At 41.9% G+C, this 27,118-nt stretch overlaps 2 protein-coding genes and 1 pseudogene across 4 annotated transcripts in view; 1 reads left to right on the top strand and 2 right to left on the bottom strand.

The window, feature by feature from the left end:
* Positions 1-694: 694 nt before the first annotated feature.
* LOC106112130 (endoplasmic reticulum-Golgi intermediate compartment protein 3-like) lies at positions 695-27,118 on the top strand (annotated as a pseudogene).
* On the bottom strand, positions 6,090-14,741 carry LOC106112129 (uncharacterized). 2 transcript variants are annotated; one of them, XM_055800031.1, is made up of 2 exons: positions 10,149-14,741; positions 6,090-6,837 (listed from the first exon to the last, which is right to left on the bottom strand). In XM_055800031.1, exons 1-2 carry the CDS (start codon positions 10,806-10,808, stop codon positions 6,643-6,645), a joined length of 855 nt encoding a protein of 284 aa, XP_055656006.1. In that variant the 5' UTR covers positions 10,809-14,741; the 3' UTR covers positions 6,090-6,642. The 2 variants fall into 2 exon arrangements, 1 of the variants encoding a protein (XP_055656006.1); XR_008746536.1 differs by lacking the exon at positions 6,090-6,837 and adding an exon at positions 7,412-7,548.
* SLC9A3 (solute carrier family 9 member A3) overlaps positions 16,096-27,118 on the bottom strand; it is a 53,879-nt gene continuing 42,856 nt past the window's right edge. The window contains exons 11-17 of one of the 2 annotated variants that reach the window (XM_027779159.2): positions 23,851-23,966; positions 23,108-23,237; positions 22,401-22,577; positions 21,748-21,823; positions 19,938-20,051; positions 18,425-18,668; positions 16,096-16,207 (exon numbers count right to left, since the gene is read on the bottom strand). In XM_027779159.2, coding sequence (XP_027634960.1) covers positions 16,204-16,207; positions 18,425-18,668; positions 19,938-20,051; positions 21,748-21,823; positions 22,401-22,577; positions 23,108-23,237; positions 23,851-23,966 — 861 coding nt within the window. In that variant the 3' untranslated portion in view covers positions 16,096-16,203. Of the gene's footprint in view, positions 16,208-16,899; positions 18,669-19,937; positions 20,052-21,747; positions 21,824-22,400; positions 22,578-23,107; positions 23,238-23,850; positions 23,967-27,118 lie in introns of those variants that run through there. The other variant, XM_013294916.3, reaches the window with a different exon arrangement.

The following is a 27,118-nucleotide window of genomic DNA, read 5'->3' as shown; positions in this document are numbered from 1 at the left end:
CGCTCGGCCGCGGCAGGGAGCGCCTGGTGCTGGCGGCGGGCGGTCTGAGGTGAGCGGGCAGGCGGCCCGGCCCGGGACCGGTGGGGCTGCCGGCGATTCTCGTCTCCCCGGCAGTGACGGTGGTCAGCGGTCTTATCACGGTGCTGCTTTTTTTTTTTCTCGGAGCTGCGCCGCTACCTCAGCGAGGAGGCGAGGAGCGGCGGCGGAGCGGCCCCGGTGCTCCCTTGTGGCGGTGGGGCCCGGGAGGGGGGTCGGCCCGCGGCGCCCTGCCGCCCCCCCGCCGCCTCCGGGTGCACGGGCAGCCGCTGCAGCCGCCGCAGCTCTGCGCGGGGCTTTGTCTTTCCCCCAGCCGCTGGCCGGGCCGTGGCAGCGGGCCGCAGAGGCTGCCTTGGGACCTGCGGTAACGCTGTCGCAGGGGGGTGGCTCAGGAGCCTCTTCCCGTCTCTGCGAGCAGACGAGAAAGAAAGGAAAGCCGGCGGTGGAATCCCCACCGCTCGCCCCCGACTGCTGATTTCTCTAAAAAGTATTACAAAGGGCAAGCGTCTAACTACCGGGGAAGGTTGGGAGGCAGCAGCTGAGGTGTCTTGCTGATCCTGTGTCTTGACAGTCAGCTCCTTGGTCAGAGCAGCCGAGGGGAAGAGGCCTTTTGGGTTGCTTCCCAGTGAAATGGGGCTCTTTTGTTTTTTCTTTGTACCTGGGTTCATCCGGAATTGTACGTTGACAAATCAAGGGGAGCTAAACTGAAGGTCACTCTAGATGTTACTTTTCCACGTATGCCTTGGGCTTGTGAGTCGGACTGCTGACCACAGAGGGGTAACTTCTGTACTTGCCAAGGGCCCACAGGCTCTGTGTGCCCGCTGCTTCCGAGTGCTGCGCTGCTGCTTGGGAAGCAGACAGGGCGGAATTGGTGGTGCCTCGTGGTTACACAGCCAGGCCTGCTGGGCACTTAAACCAGCACGTCCAGTCGGGCAGTATTATTTTTCTACATTGTAAATGAGCCTGAGGTATAAACCCACTTACATTTCTGTATGGTGGTGTACTTTGTCAGAGAGCTCAGTCGCACTGACAGAGCTGGCACAGAGTTCCTTTGGGACTCCAGATTTGACTGTCTTGTTGAAAGGCTCGAGAGCCTGCTTTGGAAGTCACTTGACAAGGCACAGCTTTGCCGTGATTTGGGTACTTGAATTCTGACTGTAATGCCAATACCACGTGTTAGCCTTTCTCCAGCAGTTATAAAAGCAGAATGAGCATTAAGAATCTGATTACCTTTTAACTAAATGCAAAACAAAGTTGCGGGATGAAGTGACTGGAAGTCCTTCAAGTCTGACTGGGTATTATTGCCATGCATCTTATCTGCCTGTCTACCGATCGTTCCTGCCTCTTGTTCTGTTGTGGTAATTCCTTTGGGTAATGCGTTAGGCTCTAGATGTAGTGCATCTTGACTTCCTCCTGACCCCCTGAGATGTTATCAGTCTTTGCCTTCCTCACATTTCACAGGGTGTGGGAAGGCTAGAGAGACTGGAAGCCTCTGCTGTTGTGTGCAGAGAAGCTGTCAGCCTTCTAAAAGAGCATGTAGCCAGCAAGCGCATCGTGGTGCTTCGGTACCAAGCTGATGCCACAGGCCTCAATCTTTTTTTTGTGAAAAGGGATCACAAGGAAATGTGCTGATGTTGAAGGGGGAAAGGTGGTGGGGGAAGAGGTAGGAGGCAGCTTTCAACCAATTTTAGGCTTAACTCCTGTGTTCCCGAGAATGTTTCCGGGCTTTGAGGGCTTTGCTTTTGGCTTTTTGCCTTATTAAGCGTGTCTACCTTTCAGGGTAATGCTTTCTTGGAAGTTGGAAATGGTCCTTCTGGGACACCAAACCAAACCCCGTACCTGGGAAGGCCATTTAGCGTGCTGCACCTTGTGTTTTATTCCCTGTCGGTCACTTGGCCCTAGTCGTACACACTCTTCCGGTTTGGTAAGTTCTTACCCTGCTGGCTGAAAGATTCTGTCTTTTCACTTCCTCGGCTTGCCACAGGCCATAACAAATGTGTGTTCCTAGACCGCTTTCCTTGCTCACTGCTTTCAGATTTGAATGTCGATGCCATGGATGTAACAGGAGAGCAGCAGCAGGATGTAGAGCACAAGCTGTTTAAACAACACTTGGATAAAGCTGCCAACCATGTGACTCCAGAAGCCAAGAGATACGGTAAGATGCTATTCTGCCATTCTTGGATGGATCCTCTCATAGCCTTTCCATCACCATATGCCTGCTATGATATTCATGGGAACAAGGGACGGCTGAATTCACAGCGTTTTAAACACCACAAACTCTTGAAGAGTGTATAGGACACAAATCTATTACACTGGCAGATCAGGCAAGCTTCTCTCTGTGTGTGTATATATATATTATACTCAGTAATTTTGCGAGGCAAGTCTTTGCCTGGTCCCTCTGAAATTGGGACAGGGACTCATTGATGCATTTCAGGAGCAAAGCTGCTGAGTGAACAGGCTTTTCCTACTAGAAATCAAGCAGCTGCTCTGGCAAAACTTGACTTTGGTTGCATCTTTAAATCCTAGGAGGCTGACAAATGGGATGAGCTGGTTAGAGGAAAGAGCCTCTCTCCAGGGAAGGCTCCACTGACTTGACCCTTAAGCCTAAACTTGCATCTTACTACATTTGCTTTGTGTGTGCTAATGCATACCTGATTAATAGATTTCAGTTGATTTATCAGTTACAAGTTGGAGTAAGTGGTCCTTGGCTACATAAACCTCTCCTCTGTGTTTTTTTACATGTTATGACTTACTGTTGTACTTCAATACAAACTGGGAACGATTCTGGTAGTGTTGCAATGTAATGGTAATACTGTCCTGACTTTGTCTTTCTAAAATGTGAGGTCCTTATTATCTGTTCTGGAAGATAGTTCATGCCAATACACAGAACTACACTAAATTTGCTGATTCGTTGTAACTCAGATTTAACTTTTCTGTTCTTAAAAGCTTAAAGGCTAAACTAAGCCAAGAGCTGAACAATGGCTAGGTACAAGAGCTTCTCCTGTTGTCACAGAAGTGTGGTGATAGCGTTCTTACTGTTGCGTCACTTAGCAGCCTTTCTGTATTCAGAGGCTGTGGCATGACAAATGTAATGTCTGGGGTCAAACCCTGCTTTTCTGTATCTAATTCTCTGTTAACACATGTAGGCCTCCTGCCTTACTTGTGTTGACGGCCTCCACTGGGATTACTCTGTCTGAACCGATTACTCTCGTTCCTTATATTATCAACAGAGAGGAAGAGAAACTTGGAGGGAGCAAACAGTCTCATCCAGGAGCAGCATTTTGAAAGCAATCAAATTGTATTGCATGCAGCAAGCAATTTCTTCTGCTGTCTGGAAAAATTACATGGCTAGTTTGATTCCCACCACACGTGTGGCAAGTTAGATTGGAAGAGTACACCCATTTTTGTGAAACTCTATGATTATCAGTTTCTGTTAGTAACGCTTGATGTTCAGTTATTTAAATGGCAACTATAGCAGTATTGACTGGTAAAGGAAAAATGCACACAGACGTGGTTACCGCTGGGCTTGCTTTAGTCACGACTCAGAGCTGGGCCACCACCCCAGTGAGTGGCAGAGAACCAAGGGATACAGCACAGCTTACATATGCTTATCAGATCATTAGCCAATGTCTGAAGTTTTTAGGAGTTTCCTTTGGTCCTATCGGTTCTGTGAATCCATCACCTGACTCTGTTCCAGTTGATTCACCTGCTCGGTTCCAGTCTCTGCCTCGGTTCCAAGCTCCTCCTTGGATTGTGATCTTCTTTCTGTCCGCTTTAACTCACACGCTCCTTCAAGCGCGCTTAGTCTTTGAACGAGCAGTTCCTATTCACATACACCAATTTTTCTATAAACACCTATGTTCCTGAGAGCACCTGTGTGCACAAACTGATCATCTGTTTCTTCTCTGTTCTCCCACTGATTAACTGGACTGGGTTTTAAACCAGCCTTGGATTAGGGCTACGCTAGGGACGAGGCCTGGTTCTGCCACTTAGCTGCTTCAGCACTTTAAATTTCTTAGTTAAAAATACATTTTCTTTAATGTTAACCTTAAATTTAGTAAAGCATACCTAAATATTATTGAGTAGTATGTGGAGGCTTTTCCTGATCATAGTTACATTGAAATAGTTAATAGCTTAATGATTTCTATGGTAGGTTGCATTCTGTGCTGAGATGTCATCTCATTAATTTCCATTGGATGGCGATAGAGAATTGAATTTTTTTATTATTATTTTTATTTACTGTTTCCTTCCTTTTAACATGGACTGAGTTTTCCAGCGTCATGTGGAATACCTGTATGCATATCTGCATGCAAGTAGAGGACCATGTTAACAGCAGGAAACTTTGCATGTGGGGTTTTATGTACTGCAGTTTCTTTATAGTATCTAAGCTGTGTGCAGTACCTCTGGGTGTTCTGTGAGACAACTTGACAGGCAGCTACTGATTACATTCAGAAAGCTGTTACTAGTTGCTGTATCTTGAAAGACTCCATGTGTTGTACAGGTGTTCTTCAAATGGCAGGAATCATGGCTTTGACAAAGCATAGGAATTATTAAGCTGCTTCTTCCTGACACTATCTTTTAGTGTAATTGCAGGATCCAAACCTATACTGGTTGAATTCTTAATTGTACTCTCGACTTGTTTGAATGTTGTAAGCTGTAGAAAGTAAAAGCCTCATACAGTGGTTTAAGAATGGGTATATTTTCCTAAAAGTTTTTATTTGCTTGATCATAACTACCATAAAGAAGTGAGGTTAACGATTGATTTTCATGCATATTTCATACTTTCTAATTAAAATATCTTTTTTTTCTGTGGCTAATACAGATGTCTTTAATACTCACTTCTGTCCACCTGTTATACTTCCTAATCTCAACAAAGAAGGTCCCGATAATATTTTGTCCCCTCAGCAGTGTCTCACTTATCACCTGCCTCAGCCTTAGTTATCCAAGAAGCCACCTTTTTGAGGCTCGTAAGGGGGTAGTGTGGTGATACCTAGACAGTGAGCCTTAGAGGGCTTTTGTAATCTAGCAGACTTGGTCCTGTCCTTCAGGATTTGTGAGTGAAACAGCCTGGTTTTAAAGGGCCTCTTCTAATAAGAACCCATGTTTCTGAAAATTTTAGACATGCAGCTCCTTGGCTCACTTATTCCGAACTCCAAAGTTTACAGACCTTTCGTATTTGTTTTGGTTTTTGGGAAAACAAAAGTCCTGTTTGACTTTTTTGGAGGCATGTCTTGCCCTTTGGCAGGTTTCAGCTGTTGCCAGCTCTCATCTCTGTTATGAGTCCCTCTGCAGCCTTCTGCATTTAAGAACATAAAACTCTGAGTTTGTGCCCCAGCTGTACTGTGGCTGCACATTCAACACACAGGTGGCACAGACACTTGCAGAATTGTAAAATCATGACAAAGATAGAAATTCCTTGGAGATTTCTAGTAAGCCAGTGGTTAATGCGTGTGCATTGTCAGCATCGTTGTACTGGAGAACTGAGTGTCAGTTTTCCGCTTGGGAGATTCCCACTGTGATCTAGTTTCACAGCAATGTATAACTGTGTTCCCTACATATCTTGGGACAGGATTATGTGCTATGCGCTGCTGTCTGCTATTTAAAATGTTGTTTGTATCGGTTGCAATTTGCTGTTTGGGTCTGCTTTAGACAAAGTTTTAACAAAGCCTTTGCGCAAGTAACATCTGATCAGTGCTCCAGCAAGGCTTACAGGTGGCTGGTTCTTTCTGTGGAGGGTGTTCTTCAGATGACAAATGCTACTCTGCTTGTTGATCTTACTTTGCAGCTCAACAGGCTCTGTGCATTCTTTTAGGTGAGCTTCGGGTGCAGGATGTGAAGATTCTGATAAAAAAATAATTTCCTTCATGTGTAGAACAGTTTCTGTGTGTAGAGCAGAAGTACAAGATAGTGTTTCTAGACGTGCCTCGTCACTTTGAATCCTCTTTTGTCTTAGAACTGCGGAAAGAAGAAGAAAAGATGCTTGATCCAAATGCTTTGGATGCCGATAGCTGTGAAAGCTGTTATGGGGCAGAGTCAGAGGACATTCGGTAACCTTTACATCTTCTTAGTGCTTGAATCAGTACAGTTAATGTGGCATACATGTTGGAGGGTTTTTTCCAAAATGTCTATGAAGGTCCGTGCAGTGAAATCCTCTTGGGCACCTGTTCAGAGAATGGTGAGAGCTGTTGTGTTTTAGTATGCCTGTGCTGCACTCATGATTGTTAAGAGCGTGCACAGTTAGGTTGTCTGTTTTGTCTGCGTGCCTGTTTAAGGGCAGTAGAACAAAGATTGTATCTTAGCAAACAGAACCTTTTCTGGGATTACTTGGTGTCCAGAGTGGAGCTGTGTAAATTATTTCACTGTTCTGTGAGCTGTCTCGGAATAAAACCCGGTTATGGCTTTGCCTTCTCGCTTCTGCTGCAGGCTTTGCATCCTTATGGGAGCAAAGACCAGACACCTATCACTCACACAAATGACGGGTGTCATTCGGTGTTTCTCATTGCTTCTACCTGCAAACTTGTGTAAGAATGGATTCGTGATAGTCCACAGGTTCTGGATTATCCTTTGCTATTATTGTCTCTGTAGTAACTTAGTTTGTCACATCTGTCAAGTTGCATCCTTCCCCAGAGATGTTTCCATCTTGAGGGATTCACGATTCCAGCCTTCAACTTTTTTTGTCCAGCACAACATGGAACAGAGACAGACAATTGTTTTTTCTGGTGAGCGAGATGTTGTCCAGAGGTAGAAGAGCAATGAAGAAAGTTTGCCATTAACCTTGCCTCCAATGTTGGCAGTCTTTCCCTAAAAACAGAGGAAGGGAGGAATAAAAACAGGTAGATGCTTTGTTCACATGGGGAAGTTCCAAGCTGCTCAGAACTGTGGGAGACTTCCCACAGAAACAAATGTCATTTCTGCAGCAAATTTATTTGCTGAGAATGGACTTGGCTGTCTGAATGGACAACTAAAGCCCTCTTCAGAATTAAGCGCTGCATTAAAACAGCTTGCATCCTTGTGCCAGAATCTCAAAAAGTATGTCAGGAAGCTCAGGCTCCTTCAGGAGCATTAGACCACCTTTCAGTGTCCAGTTCCTGGAGTTTGCTTCGTTGATTTGTTGAAATAAAATCCACCGGGGATTTGAGTCCTGAGCTGGAGTGTCTCTTTATCACTGTAAAGATGATAAGATGATGTTTGTGCTCTTGCAGGTGCTGCAATACTTCTGACTATGTCAGAGAAGCATACAGGTGACGAGGCTGGACCTTCGAGAACCCGGATAGCATAGAGCAGTGCAAGAGGGAAGGATTTAGCCAGAAAATGCAAGAGCAGAAGAACAAGGGCTGCTGAGTGTACAGTTTCCTGGATGTCAACAAGGTGAGAGATGGGTTTTGCTGTGACCCTGTTGCATGGTGTTGATGAGCATCAGAAGGCACAGTTGGGGCATTCTGCTCTTTTTTTTTCCAACTTTAAGTGTTCACAGGACTGTAATAATCCCTGGGCTCAGCAAGGTACTTGTGCCTGTAAGAGGGGTTCAGTAGGAGGGTCAGGAAAAGGGTGGGAAGGGGCTAATTCTCTGTTTCATGAGGTGGGTTGGCTGGAGAAGCTTAGCTTTTTCTACCATCTAGCTAGTGAGTCTTTTTACTGAGGTTTCTAGAGGGGGAGAGGCAGCTTCTTTGAGGTTAGGTTGTCCCACCTGCCCTTCTAGTCTGAAAACAGAGACCACCGGTGGGTGCTGGAGATAACAGTAAGCAACAGCTTGTCAGCAGAGTTGCTGGAGGGAGTGAAATGTTCCCTTCTTTAGAAAACCAATGGAAGCAAGACTATTGGAGTTGTCAAGGTTGAAGATGCTTAAAGAGATGTTTTTTGCAACTGGTGTATGAAAATGTAAAGATACACCAGATGACTATGTAACTACCCTGTCATTTGGCAGGTTACCAAGCTCAAAACACTTGGTTGTGCAGGTTATGTACCCAAGTACATTCTAGCAGTCAGGCCCAGGCTAATTTTTTTTTTTACTTCTTTATTTCAAAATCTGGAGGGTTTTTTACATCTTTGTGTACTATTCCTGGAGACAACATCCTTTATTTCTGAAAAAAACCCAAAACCAAATACACCCCACCCTTTTGCTCATGAAGCCAGACATCGTGTTTTGAGCATCATCATGGGTGCTGAACCATTACAGGACCCTTTGCCACAAAGTGTGGTGAGCAGGAAAGATTCAAAGGGGAGTGCTGTGGGTAGCGAGGGTCCAAGGGTGGGTGTCACTAGGGAAATTTCTGGGGGCCCTTGTTAGGCACTTGGACTTTCGCACATCTCCATTCTCATCACGTCCACAGTTAACATATGCGATAGGTTTGCACAGACATTCAAAGGTGTAATGTAGCATGTGAGCTTGATGCATTGAAATCTTCCAGGGGAGGGTGTGTATGATTGCTAGCAAGTGTCATGGAGGACTGGCATCTAATATCCATATCCTTTTCATATTCAGGGTTAAAATTTTAATAACCTTTGTCTTTTGGGGGATTTTGGAGTGTGCGTGTTTTTGTGGGGGTTTTTTTGGTGGTAGGTTTAGTGCTTTATTTTTGAACACAGCTTGTTTTCATGGATGCATACATAGGACCACTCTTGTTTATTGTATTAAGGGTTTTCTTACCCTGCCTGCTCACCCTCCCAGTTACTTTCTCCACTCAGTTTCTGTGATACCTTGTGATACCTTTTGATATTTCCTACAGCAGCAGTTAGTTCCCTCCCAGTAGACTTGATTTCTTCTTCTTCCCATTTTTATGTCCACTAAAATACTCTGCATAAAACAGTTACTGTCAACATTGGTATGTGATTATGGCTTTCCACATGACTGCCTGTGAGGAAGAGGGGAAATGCATATCCTTTAGGACAATATTTGCTGGTATTGTCACCCATGACAATGAGTTGCTTATTGTCTATCTTATTTAAACAAAAATTTGAAAATCCAACCACCAGTATGACTGCTTTGTTTATATAGATTCAGGCCTTTTAATGAAAGATTACTGTCTCCTGCAGGTAGCTGGAAATTTCCACTTTGCACCGGCAAAAAGTTTCCAACAGTCCCATGTACATGGTAAAGTATTTTCTTTTCCTGCTTATTGTGACCTTGAGCTTCCAAGTGTTTCTGACCATTTCCTTTGAACATCTTTGCATTGCTATCTGTGGTAACAGCAGCACTGCTTCAGGGTGGGGGGGGCATTGGTGAAATTTTGTTGAGAGGTTTAGAACTATTGGGAATGAATAGAAAAGTGTTTTCTGAAGGTGCTGCCACATGGCTGTGGGAGAACATGGAGGAGAATGTGTCTTGGCAGTCTCTCAGCCTCACTTGTTCTACAAAACTTTGCTGCCCTGCTGTAAAACAACCTCAGGTACGGTGTTCGGTCCAGGACCTGAATATCGGTATCTCTGGAAGGGATATTTTGGAGAATAGCTCTTGAGAATTTCAAGGCAATTCAGAACTTTCAGAGTAAAATTTCAGTTGTGAAGGACTTTGACTTCCTCAAGTGTGTATATATAAACACACAGTGGCCGGAATGACAGTGGTGACTTACAGAATCACGGAATGGTTTGTGTCAGAAGGGACCTTTAAAGGCCCCCTAGTCCAGCCCCCCTGCAGGAACAGGGGCATCTTCAACTAGATCAGGCTGCTTACAGCCCTGTCCAACCTGACCTTGAATGTTCCCTGGCACGGGGCATCTGCCACGTCTCTGGGCAACTTCTACCAGTGTTTCACCACCCACCCTCACCATAAAAAATTTCTTCTATTTAGTCTGAATCTACCCTCTTTCAGTTTAAAACCACTAAGCCTCGTCCTATTGCTGCAGGCCCCACTAAAATGTTTGTCCCCCTTTCTTATAAGCCCCCTTTAAGTACTGAAAGGCCACAATAAGGTCTCCCCAGAGCCTCTTCTCCAGGCTGCACAACCCCAATTCTCTCAGCCTGTCTTAGGAAAGGTGTTCCAACCCTCTCATCATTTCTGTGGCTCTCCTGTGGACCTGCTCCAACAAGTCCATGTCTTTCCCTCACCAAGCACTCCGGAGCCGGATGCAGTACTCCAGGTGGGTCTCACGGGGTCAGAGGGCAGAATCGCTTACCTTGACGTGCTGGTCATGCTTTCGTTGGATGCAGCCCAGGATATGGTCAGCTTTCTGCCCTACGAGCACAGGTTGCTGGCTCATGTCCATTTTTTGACCCACTGTTACCCCCGAGGCCCTCTCTGCAGGCCCGCTGTTACTCCCTTCATGGCGGATGCGCAGTAGCGTTACTGGCAACCTAAGGGCAGCGCATGCGCAGAACTGGCCTGACGCCTTCGCGTAGGGGGCTCGAGCCCCGCATGCGCAGAAGCGGCCCAGCGCAGAGGCATGCAGCTTTGAGGCCTGCAAGGGCAGAACCGTGTCGTTGCCAAGCGAGAGGGAATTGAAACCGTAGAGGGGGGCAGCCGCTCCGCAGCCCCGCGGTCTCCAGGTTGTGGGGCTTCTCGCTAGCGGCGGGGCTGTTGCAGCAGCGAGCACCCGCAGGCTGCGTTTGTCCCAGGGCTGCAGCGGCGCTGCAGTTCGGTACTCCCGTGCGGAGCGAGCGCTGGCAGCGTGCTCGGGGGACGGCAGCGGCGGCTCCTTACCGGAGGCAGCAGCAGGCGCCGCGGCACCACCCCGCAGGCCAGCGCGGGATCGCGATGCCGGTACTAACGGCCAGCAGTGCCGAGGGGGAGGCGCCACTGCGCATGCGCGCGCCAGGGCTGCAGTACCGACTTTCATTCATCGGGCGGCGGCAGCAGCGAACGCCGCTCTGCGCATGGCAGAGTTTGCCGTCTGAGATGCTTTATACATAAGACGCTATGTATCATCCATCATGTATGTGAAGTTTAAATAATGGTGTAGTGATAGTATCTATGTGTCGACAAAATATGGACACCTGTTCTAAGGATGGAAATACTGGTTTATAAGGTCCATGGGAATTCTGTCATGGACTGCAGCAAGGCTAAAACAACAGAAAAGTGTCACGCTTGTCAGAGACTCATCTTCAGCAGCTTCTGTTGCTGCTTTTAATTATTTTCATTTTATAAATGTCATGAATATCCTAGTTTCAGCTGGGATAGAGTTAATTTTCTTCTTAGTAGCTGGTGCACTGCTGTGCTTTGGATTTGGTGTGAGACCACTGTTGATAGCACACTGATGGCTTTGGTTGTTGCTGGGTGATGTTTATACTAAGTCAAGGACTTTTCGGTTCCTTGGGCCCTGCCAGCCAGAGGGCTGGGGGGGCACAGGACACTGGGAGAGTGCACAGCCAGGACTGGTGACCCAAGCTAGCCAAAGAGGTATTCCATACCATATGATATCATGCTGAGTATATAAACTGGGGGAAGAAGAAGGAAAGGGGGGTTACGGCATTTGTCTTCCCGAGTAACCCTTACATGTGATGGAGCCTGGCTTTCCTGGGGATGGCCTAACACCTGCCTGCCCATGGTATGTGGTGAATGAATTCCTTGCTTTGCTTTACTTGCGTGCGTGGCTTTTGCTTTACCTATTAAATTGTTCTTATCTCAACCCTTGAGTTTTACATCCCTTTCCATTTTTTCCCCCATCCCTCTGGGTGGGGGGAGTGAGCGAGCAGCTGTGTGGTGCTTGGTTGCTGGCCAGGGTTAAACCACGACTATGAATTATCAGCCGCACACTATTATCCTTTTTTTAACCCTGATCTGGGAGCAGGAATACAAACTTCTCAGAAGTCTTGTATGCACAGTCTTCTCTAAATGTACTAAATAAATGATTTTCTAAATCATTTGCCAAAGCAGTGCGATTCCACGAAAGTGATACAATTTATTGCCAAACTTCTCATTATGATATACTATTAAAACATTTCTATAAAGACAAATTAGCAGAACAACTTGACTTGTTTAAAAATATATGCAGTAAGTTGACACTTTTTGGAAAGTACACACATAAATCTCCAAACAACAGCACTCCAAAGAGTGACAATTTAAGGCACGTGATTATTTTGCAACCTTTGTTACGTAAATCTCTGGCTAGACCATATATTTGTAAAATATAATTTCATATATTTCAATAACTAGCTTCACATCTCAGAGAGACAGAATTCATCCAAATGCAGGCAACACTTCTTTTTTTTTTAACATTGCTAGGTCATAGTGCAGCATAATAAACATTGTTTAAAAGAACCTTATCCACAGAGCAAAACATATAAAAGAGATGTCAAATATTTCTGCATTTCATCCTTTTACAACAAGGTAGGCCATAGTTACTGGCTCAATAAACAGCAACTGTGGAATTCCCAACTTGCCTTTCTTTGACAGAGCACGTCAGCAAATTTAGAGACAAGTTTTCAGCCAGGGAAGCAAGACCTGCGCTGGCCTAACCAGAGGCGAACCAATTTACTAACAGATCATGCTAATCTAATTCACATGCCAAAAAAGAAGCTGATGCATACAGTCAGATCCTCAGCAGCTCTAGATCTATGTTGCTGTGATGGAAATTAGTGGTGCTTGATTAAAGTGCACTGAAGAAGCAATCAAATATTTGCACACCCACAGGACACATACTAAAATGTGGAAGTACACAGGGAGTGGGTGAGTGAGATAGATGATGAACTCTTATAACCTGCTTTTTGTATATGTAGACATTTGGAGCCATTGCCTTGGAAATAAATAAGGAATTATAAACCATTATATTCCAGCTAAGATGATACATACATCTATGTTGTCAATATAGAAACTGGGGACATGAAGCTTTCTTTTTAGCACATTTCAAATTGAGAAACTGTGCAAAACAAACCCTTGCTGTAAAAGCAATTATACTAGAAAACATCTTCCAGAGGCATTAAAGTCTCAGAAATTATGCAAGCAGTTCCAGGGAAAGGTCTCTGCTATCAGAATTGTCCATTTTGTCCTTCATCTGTTCAGCTAGGATCACACAACAAGACAATGCCTGGAGGCCTTTGAAAGTAAATGGGGAGTTAAGCCCTTTGTCTTTCCATCTCTTCCATTGTTAAAGATGGCATCATGTTCCCCTCTCTTTCATGAAACTACAGCCAACAGCCCTCTCAAAAGCATACCGGATCCTGCTGATTTTACACTGAGACTGCTGTATTTGTAAACACTGTGGTGTCTATTGATCCTCTCTTGTTTAGCATGAAAGCATACAAGAACATTAAAGTCTTATATCCTGTGATTTTCAACTTTACATACTCTTATGTGTGCAACACTTATCTGGTGAAAACTCCCATCTGCTGATGATGATTTACAAATGTTTTCTTGAGGTAGCCTGTACACGAATAGATTAGGAATGTTCTAACAAGCATGCAGAAAACACAGCCCACAGTGCGGTTCATCTTCTCACTGCAACACAGCAATAACCTCTGTACAACAGCAATAAGGAATGAAAGTTTATTTCAAAGCCAACACCTGATGAGCATCTTGCCAACTTTGGTCTTGGTACTTCAGCATTATGCTGTGAGACTGCAGGTTCGATTTTGGCACATTGCACTTCACCTGTGCTAATATTTGGGATCAGTCATGGTCCTGTTATATATCTGTGCCAATAACTAAAATACTTGTTCCAATTATAATATCTGGAACAGCATTAACATGCTCTACTTCACCAAAATAGTATGTTCATATGTACTCAGCTCACAAAAAGATGTATTTACATTATTGAATTATAAAATTAGCATCCCTACTGGTGACAGCCTTACCTCTCATGACGTTCTTCAACAAGACCAGCTCTGGGTGATGAAGCCTTCCAGTTAGGGACATTGGTTTGAGTCAGTGCCCAAGGTGACTGCAAACAGGCAGCTGCTTGTGGGTTGACATCGAAAGAACTAGTACTTTGAATCTAGTCTCTAAAGGCATATGTTATGTATCTATCTAGGTCTGTATATGACATTTGCCATCACATCTCTGCAATTTCTACTAGCCTAACAGGCAGTTTTAGCAAAGAGGAGAAAGATAGGGAAAAGGTGTAGGCACAAATTTTCACACATCGCTCCACTTTTTTTGGGTGTCTGAGTAAATCTCAAATTCGACACCTGACACAGAATCACCTAGAACCTGGGTAGGTAGAGTGAAAACAACCTGTAATTCCTATAGGTAAAGGAAAATTTACCAAAGAAAGCCTCTGTTGTATCCAGTCGTAAGCAATTCAGATACCTCCCTGAAGCTGGCTTAGCTCATTTATATATGGTTTACACCGATATCTGACAGAAATAAGGTATACATCAGGATCACAGAAGCAGGTAAGCACTCATCTTCTATTGCTGTCACAGAACCTTTGCAACTTATACCACTGAAGATTTCAACCCAAAATTGCAGGACTGGAATCATCCAAGGCAAAATAGAGATAGGTCGGAGGAGTATATGCTGGGATGTAGTGTTACACATCCATGAGAGGTCTCAGCATTTTCACTTTTATTTAGTCTTCATCTGAGTTGGCTTTCTCTGATGTCTCCAGCTGTCTTCAAGGTGATGCAGATCAGATTCATATGCATATGCCATAGGCATCTAGTGCAATCAACTACTATCATTTAACAGAAAACCGGAGACAAAAAAATTAACGAAGTTCCTGACACAAACAGGTATATATATATACATACACAGTAGCCAAACTACCTCTGTACAATACTCTGAACCATCAACATCCTGAGTCATTGTGGCACTTAAACCATCTGGCAAAACATGGGACAGCATCTGAGGGACCATTATCCTGATCAGCTATTGAAAGTGATACATAAATTAACAAGATAATCCAACAGAGTATTTGGAAGGTGTCTTCCAAAGCAGCAGTAAAAATGACAGATATTTACACTTCTGAGTGAGGCTAGATGAAATAGAGCAGCTTGATTAAGAATATGAAATGAGTTGTTTGTGACCACACAAACTAAAATTCTGAGCTAATTGCAGATGTTCTTTCATTCCAGTGCTACTGAGCAAAGGAAATGAAGGTGAACAAAGGCAGGCCTTCCCGGAGTCCTTGACTAAATTTCAAGATGCCAGGACTTTCCTCTCCCTGGAAAGTTTTCCACCGAGTCAATATCCCACTCAGTGACACAAATATTCAAGAGCAGGAAAATATTTTTCTTTAGCTTGCACTTACAAAAGGCACTAATCCACTTCAATCAGAGTAGACTTAGCAGGCAAGAGGCTAACCATTGGCTTCTCCTACATTAATTTCATGTATCATGAAATACTGAGTTCCATTACTGAAGCAGCAAATGCAGCCTATTTCTTTAAATGCATTTATGGCATAATTAAACCATTTCCATGTAGAAAACTCCAAGGATTTACCATTTGAAAAGATTCTTGGTTTATCCCTCCAAAAATAATAATGATTTTTTGTAACAGTCTACATGAAAAAATAGCAAGGAGGCATAATTCACCTTTACTGTGCACCTTTCATTAAGAATGAGAACTTAAAAATGTAAGTGCAGCAGAAAAGCTCCAGTTTTTCTGACATCATGGGATCCCACTCCCTTTCTATCTGAAACATCCTAGAACAGATCCCATGAACCAATAGGTTGCTCTCTAATTTTATAGAAGCCCTTTATTCAAATTATCCTCTCTCGTCTTCTCCTTTCAGGTAAGTCCTGGTTCACAACTGTGTTTCCTCTTGCTCCAGAGAATGTGGAGGGACATGGCAGGATGCTGGAAGAGATGCTAGTTTCTGAAGCTTAGGGTGTTGCAGAGGTTTCGGCCTGTGAAAAGAACGTCGGCTTTGTACACGTCTGGCTGCAGCAGATCTGTAATTTCCTTGCACATCAAGCAACATTTTCTTCTCTTGGGGCTCCTTCATATAAGAGTCTTCCAGCCCTTCAAACATAAGTAGAGAATTCTCTTCTTGTGAATTCTCTGACTTGTAGCTAACTTCAGAACAATACCCTGAGTTTACTGTTTCTTTGTTATTCGCATCTGTATCTGCCTCCCAGAAGAGATCAGGTACATTTGGGTCACAAGAAGCTATATACTCAGAGACAGGAGAAAGAGATATATTCCCTCTGTTTTCCAATGAAGAATAGTTTTGTGTCCAAGGCATCTGAAGGCAAGATGGGAAGAAGTGCAGGGGGGTCACTGAAACACTTTCATTTTGGTTTAGCTGGTCATCTGAAGAGGAGTATTCGGTCATTTCAGCATCATGGTCCATATCACCTAGAAAGCATGATCAAATGAAAACATTGGTAATACACACTTTCTGTACTAGCAGGCTGGCCTTGCTTGTGGCTATTTTTATGAAAGCCTTAGGAAAGTGAGTGGTTTAAGATGGCTTTTTTTGCTGGGGAACTGTACCCTCCCCCAGTTTCTCTCCTGGACAACCCAAAGTGAGTTTATTAAATTCCTTATCGTTGCTGTGTATGAGGCAAAACTTAGTTCAGTGCTTGTGATGAACAACTGCCTGTTTCAGGTATTTAGGAGACGGAGTCATCAGCTGGACCATTTGTCTTGAAACATTTAACCCTGATGCTCAGCAAGGAAATCTTAGAGAAACTTTTGAAAGAAACTGTGCTTTTTCAATCAAGTAGCAGAGGGTATCACCAGGGAGTCAATTTCTTATTGACCAGAACCTATGATCAGTTTTCTGTGCACTTCAGACTGTGTAGAGAAACTTCACATTCCCACCCTTGGGTTCCAGTTTGCATTGCTTTTTAAAAAACTTTCAATTGAAATCTCAGTGTCATTCTCTATTAGGAGATTTTTGTTAAGGAGAAAATTCAGAGAGTAATCAAGGTCTAAGCTTATTAGCTTGGGAGATCTAACTTCCCAAAACACTTCCTAAGAAACACAGCAGTCAAAAACCAGTGAGTTTGATGTATCAAAGATACCTGCACAAGAACTTATAGATAGCAGTTCCTAATAATAAAATCAATTATAAATAAGTAAATAGAATAGAGGAAAAGAAGAAAGGTTAACAATAAAATGTTCAGCAAGTCACATGCCAATATTTTATAGCAATGTTCTCCGGCGGGAAAAAAAAAGTGAATAGAATTTTAATGTGGATAAGTGTCAAGGAGAAGTTTTCCTTTTGGAATGCTGCTCATTGTTCAAGTCTTTAATCAGGACATCGGAATTTATCAATGCACAGAGGATACTAGGTCATAAATTTGTGATCATGAATTCCACAAAAGTGAATTCATGATGAAACTGACTTGCATTTCATTGCATGATCCCTGCAGGGCCCTATGTTCCCTTCAGTCATGATGTCTGAATTGTGACCTGACCCACCTCATTTACAGCACTCACTATGTTGATTGTGGAAGTGAAGGCTGCTTTTCAGTGTATGGAAAACTTCCACAAAGCAAGAATTAAAGGGCAACTAGGATATTAATTTAAGCCCAGAGTCAATTTAATTTTAAGCCTCTAGCAACAAGTTATTTATTGCATCAGAAAGCTAAGCATTTCTCAGGTTTCAAAATAAGGTATGGAGTAAGATAAACTCACAGTTTAAGGATAAAGCTCTAACCAAAACTGGAATTCTGCTTCTCCACAGACTGGCTGTTATGTAATTATCTCTACCTGTGCAAGCGAACTCTGATGCATTCTAGTAAACATGCTTCATTTTTAAACTCCTTCTTATGTAATTTAGTGATGACATCAACAGTGTCATTGAGTACTTATGCTGCAGCAGTGGGACCATTTTACCTTCCTGGGCATTGGATAAATAACCTGGAGAAATGTTCAGAACTGACTCAAGGCTTCTTAGCAACAGGGTCAAAAATTATATTTTAAGCATGCTAAGAATGAGACACTCAGCCCAGCTCATTGCTGGTTTAGCCCCACCGCTTCTGTTGTAGGTCTGAAGGCTATAGAGTCCAATGGGTTAACTGACTCATCTGAGCTCTATGGGCAAACCATATCCCTTGGTATTAGCAACTAGATTGTCCTTCTGGGGCTTCAGACCACTTTGCTTACATATGCATGCAGTAGCAACAACATTACTTGGAAAGACTGTTTAGGGGGGTTGAATCACAATTACCTGATTCCTGTTAGGGAATTCAGATACCAATTTTATCATCTAGAACTGCCTAACCAAGAAACCTGGAGCCTCTTGAAAATGGATGCACAATATTCTGATATTTGGAATATTATTTTCTTGGCATTTAAAGTATTCAAGCCAAAACAAAGCAGGACCCTCATCTGCTGTAAAAATAGCAAGGCATTGGACCTCAGATAGTTGGACAGCTCTTCTACAGAAAGAAAATAGAAATATGTTTGTTATTCAAGCTGGAGGAAAACAGAAGATACTTAGTTGTAGGAAGGAATCAAGAAGGAAAGAGAAGAAAACCCTCAGAAAAGTAAGTTTACTTGTCAGCAGTCAGGGCTGATAAGAAGGCTGATTGAAAAGAAAGGTGGTGTCTTTTAAAATATTACATCTGTGTTGATTCTGGGAGAAAAGATCTGGGTCGGTCCTCTGGGCCATCTGCTAGCAGGAAGGAATCTATTGATTTATTGCTGAGCCGGAATGGAGCAAGCCGTCTGAAGTTGTTTGGAGAATATGGGATCTGCACTCGGGCCCTTTGTGATGGTACCACAGTATCTTCACTAGACAACCATGGTGAGAACTTCATGTAGATGCTTTGATCGTCATCAGCTGAAAATACTGGGTTGTCAATTCCTAAAAAAAAGGTCATGAGTGAACAAATACAATTAATCAAAAAAAATTCTTGGTAATAAGATGCTTTGTAAAAGGAGAATGGCTATAGCGGGGAAAAAATAGGCCAGTACATGCCAGTATAGATGTGACTAGGCCAGCACACAGACCATTATACACACACAAGTTGCTCTTTCTACCTTGGTTATAGCTAGTCCTTTTGGATTTCTGTTAAAGAGAAAAATTGTATATTATAATCAATATGCAGTTATTTTTGGGATATCTGGAGATAAAAAAATAAGAACAATAAAAGAAGAAATCGTCCAGAAAATCTGAAGGAAAATGAAGCACAATATAAAATAACTGCAGAAAATTTAATTCAAACCCATAAAAAAGAAAAAAATAGATGGAAAACTACTGCAAATGCGTAATCCACACAACTCCGTAAAGGAACAAGATGTGTGTGAAGGAGCTAAAGCAGGCCACAGAATGGTCAAAAGTAAGTTACCAGAGCCTGTATAGATATCAAGTTTGTAGTGTTTGAACAGAAAAAGAAATTTTAAAAATTAGTCTAGGTCTGCATCTTGCCATCCGCTTACTTCTAGAACAATTTCCTGATGCCTTTATACATTCTCAAAGACAATTTTTAATGGGACCGTGAAAAGGCTGTATCAAGCACGTCTGCCAAAAGAGTACAGGCACCAGTGGTTTTCCTCACTGCATGCCCTGTGTTACATAAGGAGTGTACAGTGGTATGCTGAAAATTTGCATACAAAAGTGCTAAAGAGAAATACTAAATTTTAAAACTTTATAAATCATGTCACATTATTTCCGTTGTATATAATGATACACTTTCAGTCTGCTATTTTGGAGGAGCCTTTCAGGGATGGAAATCAAGTCCAATGAATGCTCCAGGAATGCTGCAAATCTGCCTTTTTCAGTGATTTCTGTGAGCTTGCAAGGATCTGAGGGAGTTACAAATTTAAGAGAAGGAATCCTGCCTGAAAGAAGAAGCATGAAATTTGTCACAACAAAGTGCTTCAAATGCAAGTACAAGGTTTAGGTAGTCATGCTGACAGCTTCTACCAGTAGCAAATCTGATGCTCTCCGTATCTCCAGATATCCAAATCTTTCTATCTGTTAATATAAGTATTAAGCAAATATATTTTCTAATAGAACACACCAAATCAAAACAAAACAAAAAATACAGGCTAAATCAGCAACATTTCTAGTATTATTTTTAATAATTGAAAAAAAACCCACACCCACATTGTAGGTAATTAGTATTTTTACCAGTGGGAGTATCTGTGAAATTTTGCTTCGTCACATCAGCCAGGAAATCGACTCCTTTGCCTAGATGCAAAGTTTCGTAATCGTTATTTTCTTCTGATTCAGAGAACTCCAAATCTGGAACAAGAAAGACAGTCCCAATCTGGTTAGAGATTAGTATTAGTTCTGACAGAAAATATTTTCATGCTGGTTTGATGCTGACATAGTTATCAAAGGTACCCTTTAACAACCATCTACATAAAGGCAAAATTTAATCAGTCATTGTAGCACTGAAATGTGAACATGAACATATGTAGAGTTCAAGCTTAGGTACCAATTACATCAAGAAACTCAGCACAGGCTGCCGGCTTGCATTATTATGTGGTGCTGTGACAGAGAGAGATTCTCACTCTGGCTAAGACAGAATGATCTGCTTTCCTGGGACTGAAGCAAAGCAGCCTATGGCATGGCACCTCTGCTGCTGCTGCTGTGTTTCGTGTCTTAAATGGTCTTGGGTTCACAAATGTTGTCCTGTTGCAATGACCAGTCACTACATTTTCATCATTTGACAAAGTCAGCATTGGTATCCTGACTGATTTCAAACCTGGTGAGGTCATTGCTACTTCTACTGCAGTAGAATCAGTTTTACAACAGCTGCTAAACCACTCATTAAGACTGTCTTCCAGTGAAGCTTTTCTTTTAAGTGCAGGGTGACATCTATACACAGTGTTAAGAAGACAGCATTAAATGGTCTACTTATAAGCATTTAGAAAGCTCTTCCCATGTAAAAAAGGTTCCAGAATATTATTCAGCCAGCCTGTATTGCTCCTGTGTCAAGGAAAGTTATTGTTCCGAACATGATGTTCAAATAGATGTTCAAAGAACATATCTAAGAAAAATATCTTTGCTTGGAGATACTGAGAAAAAGATTAATCCCTCTCTACTTCAGTTCTCTCTGAGATCAAAGGGTTGCATGCATACACAGGGGAAAGAAAGAAAGAAGTTAGTTCAGTGGCTTTTAAACCACATTTCAGTTTTTAAGTGACACTATTTTATAACTACCTTACATACATATTAGCACCTATCACATCTTGGTGTGACTGAAACAGATGCCAAAAGATGGCCAAAACATAAGATGAAAGAATTTGGGGCTGTACATGCAAAGCCAGCTTTTGCTAGGGATGCTCGCTAGGCCTGTCAGCTCCAAAGAATATTTTCAGGGCTGACCTGTGTGTTAGATTTGTGCGTGAATGGTGAACGGGTGCTGAAACTGGCCTCTGACTATGTTCCTTTCAAAGCTACACTCGCCTTGAGTTCTAATGCACATGCCTAACATCAGCTCTGATTCAGACTCTGGTCCAGACCCTTCTAAACAAATAGACATTAACTCAGATCAGAATGTCCTCTCAACTACTGAATTTTATGTGGCATGGCATCCTCAGCAGACATATCCTGCTGTGATGAAAAAGAAAAATGTTAGCAAAAGTTGCTCTTTGCAGCTTATCCAAAAGGAAGATGAAAATTCATCTATGCTATAGCCACTGCATTGTTTTGTTTTAAAAATTTAAATAGGATCTTTTAAAAATTTAAGTAAACAGTCCAATTAAAATTTGGTTTGTCATCCAGCTGCCTAGAAAAACAACTTCTAAATAACCAAGACACTGCATTTAGGCACTGATCAGATCCCTACTCTGAATTCTGAATTACAACTAGAAGTTCCTTTTTCAATACCAGCTTCACTGTTGAGTATTAACAAAATTTTTCAGTGATGCTTTATTGACAACATAGCTGGTAAAATGCAGCTAATGAAACTGGTCTAAGAGGGTTTTTTTACCTTTTTCCTTCAAAGTAAAATCTTGTACTGGATTTTCTGAAGGTATTTTTCCATTTGGTATGACACTGCTGTTTCGCTGAAAGAAAACAAATGAAGTTACCAAAACCAGTATCACCATCAGATTGCAATGGCAGTGACATACTTTGAAATGATACATTCAGCAATCTAACCCTGCAATCTGTTGTAATCTTTGCTTGAGACTCAATATGGATGTCATTAGTTTCCCCCCTACACTCATACTCACTACAGGAAGAGCAAGGAACTTTGGCTGTTTGGATGCTGTACGTTCCCTCTTAGTTTCATGCAAATTTTGTGGAATGCTCTATGCTATGGTGCTACCCTGCTACATCTACCCTGCAGTGTCTCCCCAGAGTGTTGTAGCATGGCTCAAGGTCTGTTGTTTTTCAAGTGATCAAAGATCTCTTACCCAGAAGAAGGGTCCCAAAGCACAGAGAAAAGCAGCACATGAGAAGATGCCCCTTGACTTATCTCATAGTTTATAATCTATTCTTGCTTAGGCCTTTAGGTTCATAAAGTTCTATAGGGCAGAGATAAATGCAGGACATCGGACCCTTCAGAGTCCTCCCTGCCCTCCCTACCCCTTAGTTTGTATAATAGGTGGCTACATCTGGGTCCTTGTTAAAGAATTTTACCCTTTTTTGGCCCCGGTCTCGCTTGTGGATTTTATTGAGCTTCTTGGAATGGTTTATTCCTAGTTTGGTACTCTTGAAAGATTCTAAGCGCTTCCTCATTGTTCTATGGAAAATCTCCTTGTCTTGTTTCTCATCTTCACTGTGCATGATCTCATGTCGACTGTACAGGTGTTTGTGCTGTGGCCAGGAAGGGAAGACAATATTCATTTATTTAGAAATACAGCTGGAAGCCCTGAATCAATGCATTCAATCAGTGTCATGCAAATGTAAACAACTTCATAAAAAAATGAACCAAAGGCTAGTCTGAAGGCATTAATGAGACTCCTATTCTTCTTTCTTTTTCTTCACCATGAAACAGGTGTATGTCCAGGAATTTTAAGTATGTAAGAGTGACTTTCATTCAAAGTAAGCCTCTCCCTGTAAGTGTCTGAATCACTTCAGCTGACACTCTCCATTTATTCCTGCTTCAGAACCTATACTGGACCCAGTTCTGCATTCCACTGCTGCCAGTGAAATCACAGGCACTAGTTCTGTTAAAGAGGTATGTTCCTAAATGAGAAAAAACATAGACAAAGAGCCTGTCCTCCTCAAGGGAGCGGATTTTGCAGATGGGTTCTTTCCTTTCAAGTCTCTCTCCCAAGTTCTGGTTCCTAAGGTCTCCTAGTTTTAGACTGAAAAACAGTCCCATGCTAGCCTCCTGCTCTCACCTCCTGCCTGGGTTTATACAGGTACTGTTGTAGGGTGTGATGAGCAACTGTGTCTTCTGTGTCCCGAATACTTTTCCTCCTCTGCTCTAAAGCTTGCATGTCAAGGCAAACTGGTCCAGCTTTTTCTCTCCTGAAAAAGAAGACAATATTCAAACAGCACTTTTAAAAATCAGTAATTGCTGAAGAGAAAGAAAAAACAGGAAAATGGGGAACAAGAGAGAGAAATGAAGATGAATTTTAAAAAAACAAGGAAAGGTCAAAATCAGCTAAACTGAGTGAGCAAGTATCTAATGGGAAATGTGAAAAGATTATTGGTTTTAGTCTTTCAGGTGAGCGTAGCATTAATTTCTCAGTTTACATGATACACAATCTGTTTGGCAAAAGAATCATGAAAGGGTTAAGGAAGGAGAAATTTGGGGTTTTTTCCCTGCCTTTCTCCTGACTTTTTCTGAAGCAGACAGGGAATGACATCTAGCCCTGGTTATAGCAGTCAGTGAACAAAAGGCGTATGAAACAAGTCTAACGTGAACAGCTGCTTTGTCCTACCACCCTTTACTGCAAAAATTTTTATGTAAAATGCAACTATGTGTATGTATGCCCATTTTATGCGAGAGAAAAGATTAACTGAAGATAAAAAAGTAGTGAATGAAGCCCCCATAATTTTCATTTTTCAAAATTTGTAATACCGTTTCCATTTCCTCACATGCAACATAAACCTTCCCCAGTCAGTCCACATTACTTACAGTAAGTAAGAAACAGAGCTTTCCACAGTACTTGGGCGTGGGGTGCTGAAATCCACATTTACCATGTTGTCCGTACTTGGCGAACGTATAAATGCCAAGGAACCCCTACGTTCTCCCTGGCCACAGAAAGGAACAAGACATATTACAGGTGTGAACACCCAGGGTGATATGCATAGCAGAAAATGTGGATAATTTGTGAGGCTGCTGTATGCAAATGGCACAAGAAGCAGAGGAGAAGTTGCATTTCATTAACGAATACAAACCCCTTTTTTATTTTATGGTTTCTTTACAGAGTGACTATGCCAGTGAACAAAGGTAAGGGAAAAGCCGTTTCACACCTGTAAAATGATTTTGAGGAGGCGAGTGACGACTTGGGCCTCGGCATGTTTGCAACTTACATCCTTGCATTTTTGCACCCCAACTCTTTTCTCTTCACAGACCCTTTCAGGGATTTTACTTTGTAACGCATTGCAGACCAAGCACATCGGGATGTTTGTGCAGGTTTTTATGACTCTACACACCACTGTGCTCACAGTAGTGTTTTCAAGGACACAATGTTTTAGTTCTCTGGTCTCTGCCAAACTGGAAGCAGCAAATGTTAGCTGCTGGCAGAAGTCTACGAGACCATTTGAAAGAGGTTATGGCATGAAGAGGTGAGATTTGCTTTCAGTTCTAAAACCAGTGTCACAGTAGGGAGCTGCTGGAGAAGCTCAGGTTTACGTCTTCACAGTTTTCCCTGCTGCTTGCATGATCTGTTCAGGGAGAGGTGGCTGTCAAGTGATGTCGTGGTTACATGGGCTGAACCCATCTATGATTTCGAACCTCAGCAGAGAGAGATCACATACCAGGTCTCTACATTTTAAACTGAAATAAAAAATACACTAAGGAAAACCATCCCCCTTGCAAAATAAAGAGATTTTATCTACATTTTTCAAATTTTAATTGTACTGCATCCACTTTACTTTTTATGTCCATAAAGCAAATCCAACAAATGTTTCCTTTTGCTGTGGTAAGCCACATACATGTTGCAGTAGCACATGCTGTATCAGATCAGTGGCATTAAGGAGCACACTCTGGCCTCTGTAGGCAGAAAACTTCAGAGAAAAAGAAGTAAATTCTAGGTCAGCATCATTCTGTGTGTTTTCTTAAGTGCATCTGACTTTCTTTTCAAATCAAGTTTAATATTTCATGCATACATCATGCCGCATCATCAGTGGAGAATTTTAGCCAGAAGTTATGAACTGTATTTTAAGTTGTTTTTATTCACTTGTTCTGGATTATTTTAATTTTGCCTGGCTTAGGCTTTCTCCTATCAACTGCAAGGAATTTATTTAGGTTCAGACTGAACTCTCTCAAGCTCTGGTTTATTGTACAGATGCAGCATAACAGCAGAGCTGAAAAAATAAACACTTTTCAAATGCCTCAGTTTCGCAGGTGGTAAGAGAGTGAGTAGTGGCTGGGGGAGGCAGATCCTCCTCCTGGAAGAAATGGCTTAAATTTCAATGTCAGCTTGTAATTCACATATATCTAGCTCAAAGATACATCTCAGAAGTGAAGGAAAGGTTGTTAAAACAGTGTATCACTGAAGCAAATATTAATGTGAGAAAGGTGGAATGACTTCAGCATTCACAACTCATGAATAATCAGGCATATTAACATAACTAATTTCCACTGGAATAAAGCATGTTGCAATTTTTAGAACCCGAAGAACCTTTTGTAGAACCTGGAGAACGTTTAATTTCTGATCTGTTATCAGATCAGTAGACATTTGCCAATAGAATTTTTTCTGCAAGACACAATATACACAATAGAATTTTTACTAGGGTAGCAAGTCAGTTTCCTTGTGTTATGAATTGTACTACAGTATAATGAAAAAGGTAACTCCTGAAATATTAATAATCTAAATTAATCTGACATTACTATATGGGATTCAAGACATTATTGGATAAACATTCTGGGGCTAAATCTGCGTGGCTTAGTGATCTGTAGAGCCCTTTGCATCCGTTAAAGAGAAAAAGAATACTGTAATGAATCTACTGAACAGATTCAGCAGTGAATCTGAGCATGAGTCTCATGCTCATTAACTTCAAAGTCACTTCTTCCTCTGAGGTGTGACCCAGAAAGCACTAGGAGAAAGAAAATTAGTTCCTGAGCTCAAATGGTCTGAAAACCGAGTGGATAATTTACAAAATCTCAAAAGGAAGTATTTGCTTATCTTGTGAACCACTCCCCATTTTTCACATTAACACCACTTCTGAATTTCATTTTATTTTCTGAATTTGATCTTTGAAATTCCATGTTTCACTGTACTAAGTCAGCCTGGCTGTAGCTCATCTTCAAAAAAAGAAAAGAAATTATTGTTAGTAGCAGTATCAATTGTAGTAATAGTGTTTATTTTAATTAACAAAAACTGGTATACCACCTAGCTGTGAAAATTAGTTCAGTTGGAGATTACGGGCATAGATAAGATTATCACTTCAAAGATCACTGTTTAAACTATTCCATTTAAAACTATCCTCTGTACTATAAGAACACTGCACATTTGTTGAGATTTGAACTAAGGTGGCCAGTTTCATATTGAAGAAGATTGGGAGTTCTTATACTATTTGTTAACATTGCTCCAGTCTGGGAGCTGTACTCCTGCAGAAGCCCAGTAACTTTCTCCTATTCTGTAACTTTAAACATTTCTCCTGTTGCAAGTCTTAAGTTTCTCTGACTTCACAATTCTGTGATTGTGTTTGATATCTGCAGTACCTCATTTTAACCCTAATTTTTGAAGTGTAGGTGTTATGATTCCATTGAATTGAAGTTACTCTTCCCGATTTTTTTCTGTAACTGTGATCTGGCAGAATGAAATTATAGCAGTCCACTGCTTTGGCCATATATCCCCAGCATTTGGAAGGCAGCTTCTTCAAATCAGATTTGTCATCACATAGAACCACTGTTCTGCCAGAGCCAGACTCTGTTAACACATTTAGAAAGACAGTAGTTTGCTTGATCCCTTTGGAATTACAGTATTTTTTCATGCCACAAATATAGAAACAAAGTTATTTAGTAAAATCCAACAGAAAAGAACATAAGTACAATATACTCATATTTGGGGATCAGACATAATACTGAGAACTACAGCCACTCAAACGTGATATTGAGCCTCAAAACACATTTAGGGAAAAAAAGCAGAGCAGAAATGAAAATAGTTTTCTTTTAGACATCTCCTGTGATATAGCAAATTTAGGTTACATTTTAAATTAAAAAAAAAAACCAAACA

This window comes from Falco peregrinus, chromosome 3 (genome assembly GCF_023634155.1).
Source record: "Falco peregrinus isolate bFalPer1 chromosome 3, bFalPer1.pri, whole genome shotgun sequence".
In the NCBI taxonomy this organism is placed as follows: Eukaryota; Metazoa; Chordata; class Aves; order Falconiformes; family Falconidae; genus Falco; species Falco peregrinus.
Note: the sequence above shows the minus strand (reverse complement) of the source record. Positions and strands in the feature narration are given on the sequence as shown.

Coding starts and splice junctions, on each gene's coding strand:
- LOC106112129 (XM_055800031.1), bottom strand. CDS start 10,808: ATGAAAGTCGGTACTGCAGCCCTGGCGCGCGCATGCGCAGTGGCGCCT. Junction 6,838..10,148: donor AGCATGACCAGCACGTCAAG/GTAAGCGATTCT, acceptor CTCTGTTTTTAG/GGAAAGACTGCCAACATTGG.